Here is a 12,706-nt window from a genome sequence, read left to right as displayed (position 1 = left end):
CGATGCAGTGGGTATGTGTGGTTGATTTTATAGTATCGATAGTACTATATAACAAGTAGTGTCGACCCGGCTATCGATAGTACCATAGATAGTACCATCGATAGTACCATCGATAGTACCATCGATAGTACTATCGATAGTCTTTTCTACTGTCGATAGTTTGATAGTGACTCAACTATCGACAGTATTGATAGTACTATCGATAGTTTTGCATCACTACTGCAGTAACCCTTTTAACAAATGTGATCAATGGTATTTTAATTATGAGGGTACCTTGAACTGACTGAGAACTTTCTGTTTTTGACTTCTTTGATGATGAGAGGGAAAGCACGCGACATTGTACACCATGTTGAAAAAACAAGCCAATGCACGGGGGCTTGGTTAAAGCATCTGCTTCCTGCCCTTTAATTTGACCCGTAGTTTAAGAATTCTTCCACATAACCAATGCCTTTCAATCATTCTGAAATGGGTGTCATTGGAAAAACAGCTGGCTGTCGTAGAAACCAATGCACAATCACAAACCTTTTTGTTTAGTGGCACATGCCCATGTGCAAATTTTGCATAGAGCAACTGCATTTTTTATGTCTGTAGCTCTAGCGTCCATTTCATATGAGCACTTCTTTGTTTGTAAAAACCCTTTGTGCTTGAGATCTTGCTTACAGTGGGCAAACTAAGAGCACACACAAGAATTTTTCTCTATTTTCACTTTTTCAGACCTGCTGCTGGTGCCGAAGATGGGGGAGCCATCCCTTATCACAAGAGTCTGGTCACCACCAAAGTACAAGCGTCTTTCAGTTTTACCTTTATTTTGGTTTTCCTGTTTTTTTCAGGCTTGACGAAAGCATGTGCCTTATTGCCTGCTTCTGCAGCCTCATGTTGAGAGACTTTTTATTAAAAATGACAAACAAGCTGGTGGGAGTTGACTGCTCAATGTTTTTTGACTGACGCCCCCACATTTTTCTCTTATGCTGTTTCAGTTTTGGTTTCCTCAACCGAACAGTGCCTATGATGTCAAAGTGTACGCAAGGCCACATAAGGCATGAAAAAACTGCATTATTACTAATTCGCAGCTTTGGTTCACTTAAACTCTTACAGCAGCCCACCCCCATAGCCAGAATGACAACGAATGAAAATGCGGTGATTGTATATTTTAGTTTTTGTATGCTTCACTTAACCTCAACTTGGACATAGCTACTGGTAAACCAAAACTGCATGGAAAAAAAGTTAATTCCGGGCATAGGCAGATTCCACACGGTGATTTATGCTTACTAATGCCTTGAATATCATTACGAAGGAAGAATACGGCCAAAATTGGGCGTCCATATCCCTTTAGTTTCAAGTGCAGCAGAAAGGACCACAAAACCTAGCAGTTATTTCAAGAAAAGGGTGCGACACCATTACAGTCAAATTTCTAATATTTCCCTTTTCGGCATTTTTAGTTTATGGCATAGTTTGAAGCTCATTCACCACTCGGGTTAACACTGATCATGCATGTCAAGCTCTCCGAGCAGCTCTCACACAACTATTTTCCATCTTGCCAAAAGCATTAACTCAAACCCAGTACAACATATTACATTACAATACAACAATAATCATTCAACTCTCAATTCGTTCAGTGGTGGTAACCAGAGACTGTTTACAAGGTGCGAACATTTACATTGTTCTACATATAAAGCATATAACTTTAGACAAGGTTCGAAAGTAGCGTGGTACATAGCTGCCCCTCTGTGCCCTGTAGCTAATTAAACAACAGTTAGCTATACAGCAAATGTGTGTCGAGTGACACACGGTAAAAATTCCGTTCCCTTTCCTCTCCTCACGACCACCTCTTCCTCAGGCTTGGGGGCTTCGTGCAGCAGCTGTACCTTCTGCTTGCAATGACAAGTATGACAGAGCCCGAACGCCAAACACCATTGAGTCTTTCCCGTCTTCATAACCACCTTACATTTAAGATGCATCATTCCCATCAAAGCTCATGTATTCTACATAGGCTTCAGACTGGCCATCACCAACTGCTGCCACTAAACGCACTGTTGGCACAAGAACAATACAACTCGCCAACCTAATGCAGTTTTGTCGGCCATCATTGGCGGAAACTGTCCGGTGTCGGCAGCATGTGTGAAGTATCCACCTGCCAGCTGTCTCTTTCCACTTGTAGGGAAGATATGGAAGATACCAGGCAAAGAATGACTGCAAAAATGAAAATTGCTAAATCCATCCATGTCGCAATTCAAAAATAGAGAGCCCAAACAAGTCAAAATGGGTTAGTGGGCCCAAATGAGTCTATTCAGTAAACGAGCGAGCAAATCCAGTCGTAATGAGTGGTTAACCCAATTTCAAGAGTCTGTGTGAGCCAGGGCCTCCGCAAGAGGGTTCGAGAGCCCAAAGTTTGATATAACTTTTAACAGGCTGGGTGAGCATTCGTTAAGTAGAACAGAAAACTGGGCGAGTTGGTGAAAGTTGGTTGACTTTGCTGGTCAACCAAGCCAAGAGCGCCCGGATGAAGCAACACAGTTGTTTACCTCTTTAATATAGTTTCAGAACCAACCAGCTTGGTGCACCGAGCTATTGATGTGCAAGCCGAGAGGTATGCCAAGAGTTCCTCATAAAAGTAGATGCTATTGCTCTTCTGGTTTTTATATTTAACAGTGAAGGTGCATTCACTGCAGTGATTGCGGACAAAAAAACCAGCTCTTGTCACTCCACTCAAATTCTGCACCAGCCTGCAAGGACCCTGTGACCACAGCTTGGAAGTGAATGGTGATGTAATGTAGCCTCACAGACCACCAAGAGCTGTGTCGACAGCATCACAGTTAGCTTGCAAAAGTGAGACGCACCTGTATGCATTTGTTTTTAACTTTTCTAACTTACGAAGGAACTTTCCAGTGAAAGTAGCCTTTCTCTCCTATTTTTTTAATAACCTATGTCTCACTAGTTCTTTATCTTGAGCAGCCGAGGTGGCTCAGCGGTTATGGTGTTCGGCTGCTGACCAGGTTCGATTCCGGCCGCGGTGGTTGAATTTCTTTGGAGAAATTCTAGAGGCCCGTGTACTGTGCGATGTCAGTGCACGCTAAAGAACCCCAGGTGGTCGAAATTTCCGGAGCCCTTCCCTACGGCGTCCCTCAGAGCCCGAGTTGCTTTGGGACGTCAAACTCCCATCCACCATAAACTAAACCAACTTTTCTTGATGCACTTGTAGTAACGGGGTTAAGCACGTGGACCAACAGGTACCCTGAACTATTGCAAATTGTAACTGTGGCTTACCTTACCACCTCCCCCCATTTTACACTTAATTTGCCCACACAATATATCTTAAATTTTGTACACTTCCATTCAGGCAATGTTTTTTTATCATTTTAACCATGTTAAGAGGCCAGTACTAGATACATGTGGCTATTTCTTATGGTTGGATGCCAGTAAGCCATTTTTTTTCTACAACGTGGTTGAACCCGGGAACTTACTCATTTCATACACGCCAATTGACACTGCGGAAATGGTTTGGTCTGGTTTATGGGGTTTAACGTCCCGAAGTGACTGAGGCTATGAGAGACGCCGTAGTGGAGGGCTCCGGAAATTTCGACCACCTGGGGTTCTCTAACGTGCACTGACATCGCACAGTGCACGGGCCTATAGAATTTCTCCTCCAAAGAAATTCTAGCCGCCGCAGCCGGGATCGAACCCGCGTCTTTCGGGTCAGCAGCCGAGCACCATAACCGCTGAGCCACCGCGGCGGCGACACTGCGGAAATGGCGCATCCACAAAACTATGTAACTCTAGCACATATAACCCGCCACCATGGCTCAGTGGTTAAGGCACTAGTCCACCGAGCAGGAGTACCGGTATGAACCCGACTGCGACGGCCGCGTTACAGCGAGGAGGAACGCAAAAGGCACCCGTATGCTGTGCGATGTCAGCGCACATTGAAGATCCCCAGGTGGTCGAAATCATTCCCGAGCTTTTAACTACAGCACCTCTTTTTTCACTCCTACCTTCCTCCCTTCCCTTACGGCGCGGTTCAGGTGTCCACCAAGATATGCGAGACCGATACTGCACCATTTCTTTTCCTAGAAAACCAAAACCTCTACCACATAATTTTCTCGAAGCCTTGGTCAATGTTTGGACAAAATATACCAGTATAAAACCAAGTGATATCATTCGAAATTACAGTTGAGGCTGCAAAGTGCTCTATGTGAAGAGCCTCTAGCTGAAATTTTCACAGAGTACGGAGTTTAAAGGTTTGCCCTACCAGCTGCGCATCACACTGCCACGTCATTCTTGCTTTTTCAAGCTTCAACGAGTCGCAGGATGAAAAAAAAGTGTTCAGCTAAAATGAAGTGCAGGATGTTCCCAGTCACAGTACCAGAGGTTTGTTGCAACGAAGTATAGCTGTATGGCTATACTTCACTTTGGCTGTACGGCGAACTACTTTCTGGGCGCAGATTTAGTGCGCATGAACAGGCCACTAGCTTTGGCCGCGCTCACTCCTATTTATGAAACGGAGCATAGTCTTAGCAGCAAGCTTTTCACTGTTTTCTCTTATCACCTCCAGTGGCTGGCTTCCAGTTTTGACCATTTAGGACCCGAGGCAAGAGCTAAATACTGTTTCGCATGTCGCAACTGCACCACAGATAAAATCTGCCACCACTGCTACCAGCCTTGTGCCCCACATCTGCTCAGTGCTATGTAAACGCACCTGCTACAGCTGACTGTGAAACATGGTATGCACAGAGATGTTTGTAGGTCAATTAGCTGTAGGGGGTTCGTGGAACGCCAAAAAGAAAAAACACACAAGACACCATATGACGGATGAGGCCTTTTTTTTTTATACCATGTGCTCAGCTGTGGAAATGTACACGGGCAGATCAGAACTGGATCATTTGTCCCTGAAAGATGGAAAAAAAAAAGACCCACATTAATACTCTCGCCAGACAACTTCAGACACCGAAGAATGCGCTAGTGAGAACGCAACAAGTATGAAGACATCCAAACCCAAATATGAGCTACAAAGCACTCCACAGCAGAGCACTCTGAGTCAATCTGGACCACTACTTGGGTTTACTTTAACGCAAGGGAGGATTTTTGAGTTAACTCTTGGAGGAAGCTGTCCTTTTTGTGCAATACACTTTTTGGACTTTCATCGCGGAAAAATTATATTTTTCACGATTTTTCCAGAGAAAATTTCTCATACAGGGAATGCAGCAACCCCCCTGACCCCCACCCTAAATTTGCTTTAAACTGAACCACATGCATGTGGTACTTGCATAATGGCTACACCAAGATGATAGTACATACACGCTCTGCCCTCAGCTTCTCACATGAGCAACGATAAAGCCTAAACCGCAGCAATTACCATCACTCTAGTCATTTTATTCGTTAGGTCGGCCAGGTTACTCACAGATAACGGTAAAGCAACAAACAATTTTGCTTCAGTAAAAAATGCGAAAACTTAAGGTTTTTCAAAAATGGCCTATTCAGGTTCATTGTACTCAAAGTACCTAAAAAGTTTCAAGATCTAATTTGACCTCCACCTGCTATAAAAGTAGATATATATGACAACTCCAAAGCACCAAAATGGCAATTTTGGAGCAAAATGCGGCAGAACTTGTGCCTGTCGCTTCCCGCAACCATGTCCCCCCGACGGCTGCCACCTTGGCCTTGTTCGAAAGCTTGCGCTTTTCCCTACACGCTGGTGTTACTACAGTGAAATTCTCTCGAAACGTCCGCATTCCACCGTTTTCCGAGGCCTTGACAACGACCTCTGAATGGCCAGAATGCAACATGACTAGCCTTACGGTTGTTTTCAAGGTGCAATTTCAATTACTCTTACACTGTTGAATTTGGAAACAACTAAACAATGAATCCATGATATTTTTAAGGGTGAGTCAAACATACCAAATTTTGTGAACATTACATATAATTCATAATTATGGTGCTTTACGTAATTTACGTGTTTGTATTACGATAACGTCGATAATATAAATAGCACAGCTTCAGTTCAATCTGAACCAAAAATATTGAAGTGTCTTATTGACCGGCAAGAAATTAATTATGCTCATTATTTTCTCATAATATGGGGAACTAATTCAGATATACAGAAAATATAATTTTGAAGAAGAAATGCAGACCTAATTTCATTACGATATCTCTAATAAAAAAAAATCTCTCAAGACCAGTCTCCCCTAAAGCTTTGGACTCGCTTATTCCTTCTAGTTTACCGTCTCGTGCAATCTTATGCTTCTCTGACTTTGGCATTTCTCTTTTATACACACACACATTAAGCTGCTAGCACCACACCTCTGGTCAAACATGCACCTCTCTTGCAAACTTTTACTCTGCTTGTCTTTACACTTCTTGGGTGCTTGTTCTCATGCCTTCAAAGCTCCCCCTCCCCTCTACAATGCTGCAACGCCTCAGGGGCTTAACAATCGGCAGATAAGGACACACGCATGCACTGCACGTCATGCATTATTACCTTGCGCTTCTTGTCGCCACCAATCTCGAAGTGCTTGCACCGCTTGATGGGCAGCTGCTTGCGGTTCTTGCACTCGGTGCACTCCATGCGCAGCACAATCTTCTTGGTTGTCTTGGCCTGCACGACAACACGACAGGGTCCTCGTCTCAGCCCAAGGAAAAGACCACGTGCAAGGCTGGCGCTCCCTACTCCAGTAACAAGAGAGGAAACCACCAAAGACGTACTGCACAGCAATAGTTTTCTCAAAGAAGAGACTTTCCACGCATGTGCCTATCAGCTGCAGAGGTGGAACTGGCCAAGTCTGAAAGTAAATTCAGTCTTACCCCACACCAGCAGGTTTTGCCAACAAGATAACTTAAAGTGAGTGAGTGGACTGAAGCCACACTTTCGTACCCAGCCGACACACAGAATCTGTCATACCACAGTCCGTATCATACACAGCAGTAAACGTTGTGGAGGCAGGGAAGGTAGTATGCCTGCAAAACCATATTACTCTGCCAAGCATCATTTGTTCGCTTCGCAGCCTCTGCGAGTGTTTGGACAAAAACATAGGTCTGGTTCATGGAGGCCTAACGTCCCAAAGCGACTCAGGCTATGAGGGACGCCATAGTGAAGGGCTCTGGAAATTTCGACCACCTGGGGTTCTTTAATGCGCACCGACATCGCAGAGTACACAGGCCTCTGGAATTTCGCCCTCATCGAAATTCGACCACCGTGGCGAGGATCGAGTCCATATCTTTGGGGTCAGCAGCAGAGCTCCATAACCACTGAGCCACCACGGCGGCTACAAAAACATGGTATAAATCTAAGTGCTAGCATTGAGAATCATGGTCGAAGCTCTGAGGCACTCAGTGTTCGGGCTCTCTTGGCTATAATTTTCACTGAGTGTGAACTACTTTTCATGAGCGACTAGAATCTGAGTGATTCACCCTACATGTCACTCTTACTTCTCGAAGTCTCCATGAGTCGCAGGATGAAAATGTGGCTAGAAGTAAAACGAAGAGCAGGAGATTGTCAGACACGGTACTTGAGATTTGTCACAACAAAATATGCCTGTGTTCACTTCGGCTGTATGGTGAACAACTCTTAGGGATGGACTTGGCCTACAAAAACAGGCCTGCTAGCTTTGGCAGCGTTCGACTGCTGTGTATAAAACGAGGTATAAGCCTGCACAGCCTTAGAATAGAAAATTTCGAAAGCACCTGCATGAAAACTGCGAACAGCAAGAGCTACTTAAAAAAATCTGCTTCCTGGATTCCACTGACACCACTATTCCAAACCAAACTGGAAGCACGTAAGCATGACAAAAAAAAAAATCCCTGCATCGAGGGTTGAGTACCCACAGAGCAAGCCATTGATGCTTAGCACCTCAGCAATCAATCCCTCCCAACACAACATGCACAGTCACTCAGCAGTGCAACTATTTACAGCCGAATTCTACAATGTGTACATACTCCCATGTATTTGTCCAAGAGTTATCATCATGATGACGATGATGATGAATAGTTGTCATGCAAAATTTTAAATCGGTCCTTGCCTTCCTCAAATAAAATTTCTATAGCAACCTCAATCCCACCTCTGTTGCATAACGGTATCAGGAAGGCGGCGTGCAAATTGAACCCTTTATGACATCCTCAACAGTGGCTTCCTAGCAAGCAAGATCTGCAAAACACGTCAACAGATTAGAGGCCTTCTCAACTTCACCCCTGATACCCCCCCCCCAAACTCCATGCTGACACTGATACTGTTACGCTATTCCAGCAACTTTTCTGAAGCCATGTTAACGAAACAGCGTATTGCCATACAAGCTTCGTTTCCTGCACCAACTATATCTTAACGCACTGCTGAACATGACAGCCTTTATGTCACTCTTTCCTCTTCCTGCATAGCCAGTGATGCCGACCCAGCTTCGAAATTCAGCGCCAGCGTTCACAGCCTGGAGATAAGTGTTCCTCTTCACACCAGCAAATGTTTACGTCAATCCACCGTTAGCAGGGACCAACAGAAGCATGTCACACCAAGAGTAGCCCAGGCTGTGCTCTCACCATCGCCTTATAACATCAACAAGACGTTCCCAAAAACACCGGCTCCTTGGGATGCCGCCTACTCCATACGCACAAAACAACCTCGAAAGAAATGCTGTCGAAAGTGAATAAACAGCAAGAGCTCGCAAGGTGACAACAGCAAGACACTGAACGGACAGCTGGCACCTCACAAGAGCCAAGCGCGCTGTGCTGCAGAAAATGATTCCAATCTCTCTAACCTCGCAAACAAGAAGCCTCGGCAGCCTATCATCTTCCTCCTTCGAACCGACTGCTGATGCACAACCAACTTGAACTGGGCGCACCTTCAAAACTGAAAACCGCTTTGTTTTACACACAGCCTGCTGAAAGTCGCCAACATGCCTAACGTCCCTGAACCACTTGCTGGCACGGCTGAATGAGAACAACCAACCCGACTCTGCTGGATCGCAGATTGTCATCTCAGGCCACTGCTTGCATTTTACTCAAAGAATGTCAAACGCTACCAGGTCCAAAGGACTCTGCACTGAATTGCATCAGCAGTGTCTTAAGAGCCAAACGTGGCTTTAATTCTCATTCTCTGGGCTCCCGTTCAGGTAGTGTTGGGTGAGCTCAATAATCTGTGGTCGTGCGTGCAAAAATATACACTTAAGTGTGCCCGTATGTATCATCAACTCATCCTTGACTTGGTCGTCAACGTTTCACTTCTGCAGAAATATGAAACCCGGTGAAAAAAAAAGAAATGATGCATTAAAATTGCAAAAAGAAAAAAAGAACAGGAAATGGACCCGCCACACACACTACGGTCAGGGACTGACTCAAGACATGACACTGGCATCATTTAATTAAGATGTGAATGAATGTCCCAGAACCTAGCACTGACACGCCGAGGGTATCCCACAGCCCGAGCAGACCAGTAATAATTGAAAGCAGCCAGATAAGGAAGTTTTTTTTACTGCGAATGCACTAATCCGGAGGTTCAGAACCTAGCAAAATCATATCTTGTATGTGCACCTAGGGAGCATAGAAGGATGAGGTAGAAGAAGAAATCACATCAACATCCACAACTGGGACTCATACCCGCGGCGGCATGAACAATCAGCTTCAAAAGACGCTACGCGAGATTACAAGGCTATCGCCACAGACAAACACTGAACTGCACCACATTCTCACGCTGTGCATAGCAGAGTGTCTTCATCAACATCCATCTGCTCCTTCCAGCGCTACTGCCCACTCGTCTTCTATGTAGCAACAGTCCATGCTTCTGCACTTATTCGAATGTTGTAAACATTCTATGTAGCTTTGTTTTTTGGATACAAGCTGCAGAACATGAAGTTAGCCCCACCCCGGGCAAGCAACGCAATTCATGCATGCCGACCGATCTTGCAGCTCACCTCCCACATACGACGCAGCGAGTCAACAAATGCACAACGCAGACGCCAAGACGAATTTGGTCTGGAGCAAGTGGCTCTCGGTTTAAAGACAATGTGCTTGTGTTGCGGGATAGGATTTCCTTGGTAGACTGCTAGAGTTTTCCCTCACTAGGTACAAAACAGGAGCCCACTAAGCACCACACAATAAGTCTCTGCTTAATCTTGAACTTATCTGTGTGCTTACCAAACAAGAAAAAGGACCCGAGTGTGTCAGGAACCACGAGATTCGTCACCAGATTCAGCAACAGTGAGAAAGGCGATGACAGCTGCTATAGGAAATTTCTAGCAAGTTGGCTCAAAAAGACAGCCTCAACATGTATTCAAAATACTCATTTTTACATTTACTGTGTGTTTTGCAGTTGCTTCTTTATTGTGTTGTTTCCAATGTACTATGTCCACAATTTAACTATGAAATTATAAGTAATAAATAATGCAAGACCACATTACACAAAGGTGAGACTGCAATGTATGCCATTTCAATGGTCACAACTTTCAACCAAGTGGAACCAATAGGAAATGAGCCCAATGCATTTTTGTTTGAGCTGCCGCACAAAGCCGAGGGGCAGATTCTCTTAAACGTTCCACACCGCTCGTGAATTTTCAGCGTCCTTCATGTGCTAAGTTCAATGCACCTCCAGTCACCCCGCTTGAATCCAGCCGCATTTTATGGGTCCAAACATGAGCGACAGCCCTTTCGAGTGCAAAAAGGCATAACAGAGGAAGAATGGTTTGAACAGAGAACCAGCCATTTCTCACCTTCTTCCTGAAGATAGGCTTGGTCTGACCACCGTATCCCCTCTGCTTACGGTCGTAACGCCGCTTGCCTGTAAAAAAGGAAAGCCGCCCGGTCAGATGTGCCTTCCACCAACGCTACCTAGCGGGACAGTGAATTTCAACTGTCCACTTCAGAAAAAGGTACTTTTCTACATTCGATGCCAGGCGTCAGACATGAAGCAACTAATTCTCACCCAATACACCTGCTGCATGCTCTCATTCAGCATTTTACCAGCACTAAGACTTAATCACGAAGTTCCGACGCTCCACCATTAGCAAGAAAAAGATGGTTGGTTGGTTTATGGGGTTTAACGTCCCAAAGCGACTAAGGCTATGAGAGACGCCGTAGTGAAGGGCTCCGGAAATTTCGACCACCTGGGGTTCTTTAACGTGCACTGACATCGCACTGTACACGGGCCTCTAGAATTTCTCCTCCAAAAAGAACAGCCATCAAATAACGCTGCTTCAATACAAAGGCTATCTGCGGCGGTACTTTTCTGAACTGAACTGTGCGAAGTACAAGAAACAACAATTTCCCGCACTCAATATCTGCGCAAACAATGCATTCAACTGCCTTTTATTTAACAACTCGATATTACTCAGGAAACTAACCTCATCAGATATTTTCTTTGCATGCACCCCCACATTCAAGCTCAGCAAAGAGTCACTGTATTATAAACTTTGAATAACGTGACCATTCTGTTTGATGGTGACCACTATTCGCTCCAATCTTGCGAGAGTGCATTAGCAAAACAACCTGGCGTTGAAAAAGTGGGCATGCAATTACATGACCGGGCATAAGCACAATGGTTTAAAACGTCGGCAACACGACTTTGTCACTCCACGTCACCAAACTCAATACCAGAGCAGTGGCCAGGGCTTGGGTCGCACGCACACACGTGGAATGCAGGTCTGATTACACATTACCGTGGACAAAACAGACTGCTGACTGACTTTACAAAAGTCGCCCAATATGGTTACAGAAAGACGTGACCAATTTTCAACCCACTAGTGTGCGCTGTGCAAATGTTCCCATGAGAAACAGGCTTGTCATTTCGTGAAGTGGTAAACAAAGGGCAAACAATAAAGCATCAAAATTCAAGCATCCATCCGGTAGTAAACACTAGCATATCCAGTTACGATGTTACGATCTATAACGCACCATCCCAAAGTTTTTTTTGTTTTGTTTTTTTCGAAGAGCAAACAGTGATGCTGTCTTGATTAAGCGAAATTTATGACAGAGGTAGCAGTAACGCGAATATTTAAAGTTGAGCTCCGCACACCTAGACCGCTTCGTAATTAATACTTTGTAAGGGTTATGTCCGAAAAGTTGGGACTTACCTTGGGCGTACAGGGAATCCTTGCCCTTCTTGTACTGTGTCACCTTGTGCAGGGTGTGCTTCTTGCACTTCCCCTTGCAGAAAGTCCGTCTCTGTTTGGGCACGTTCACCTGACGCAGCACACACACGCACACACACAGGGATAAAAAAAAATTGTAATCTCATAGGCAAAGAAAGTGGTCACTCCTAGTCGCAGGGGTACTCAAAAAACGTCAGGCCCTGACAGATTTACCAGGCCACTGGCGAAGAAATTTAAGATCTGAGCTGAACAGTGTTACTGACATTAATTCCTTGATACCTGTAAGGAAATACGTCTAAATTAACGCCCTCAAGTCGACGCCAATGTACCGCGACCACGAGTATCAAGTCAGGGGTAGCATCTTGGCCATGTTACGCCACCAAAGTTTATAAGCATTAAATTCGAAAAAATTCTGGTCCTGAGCCCGAAATTATTCTATAAAGCAGTGATTGGGGAATCACTTTATCGATTCGTTAAATAAGCGGTTTCGATGAAACATTATCTGAAGGATTAAATACGATTTCAAACCCGAGCCGGCCCGAAAAACATACGTGCTCACCATTGTGCCACTTTCTAAAGAGGAAGTGACGCGTCTCCGTTGCTAGGACGTCACTTCTGGTGGCACAAAAAAAGGGGGTAGCAAAGGG

General features: G+C 44.8%; 1 protein-coding gene across 1 annotated transcript; it reads right to left on the bottom strand.

Annotated features, from left to right (window-relative positions):
* Nucleotides 1-4,800: 4,800 nt before the first annotated feature.
* LOC149330730 (large ribosomal subunit protein eL42-like) lies at nt 4,801-12,621 on the bottom strand. The gene is made up of 5 exons (XM_089559488.1): nt 12,588-12,621; nt 12,042-12,200; nt 10,683-10,750; nt 6,473-6,589; nt 4,801-4,883 (listed from the first exon to the last, which is right to left on the bottom strand). Exons 1-5 carry the CDS (start codon nt 12,619-12,621, stop codon nt 4,863-4,865), a joined length of 399 nt encoding a protein of 132 aa, XP_089415614.1. The 3' UTR covers nt 4,801-4,862.
* Between the last annotated feature and the right edge of the window lie 85 nt (nt 12,622-12,706).

The sequence above is a fragment of the Amblyomma mixtum genome, chromosome 9, assembly GCF_055824585.1.
Source record: "Amblyomma mixtum isolate Tamu chromosome 9, ASM5582458v1, whole genome shotgun sequence".
In the NCBI taxonomy this organism is placed as follows: Eukaryota; Metazoa; Arthropoda; class Arachnida; order Ixodida; family Ixodidae; genus Amblyomma; species Amblyomma mixtum.
This window is presented reverse-complemented; position numbering and strand designations above follow the sequence as displayed.

Coding starts and splice junctions, on each gene's coding strand:
- LOC149330730 (XM_089559488.1), bottom strand. CDS start 12,621: ATGGTGAGCACGTATGTTTTTCGGGCCGGCTCGG. Junction 12,201..12,587: donor TGTTTTTCGGGCCGGCTCGG/GTTTGAAATCGT, acceptor TTTGCCTATGAG/ATTACAATTTTTTTTTATCC. Junction 6,590..10,682: donor AGCCTATCTTCAGGAAGAAG/GTGAGAAATGGC, acceptor GTTGTCGTGCAG/GCCAAGACAACCAAGAAGAT.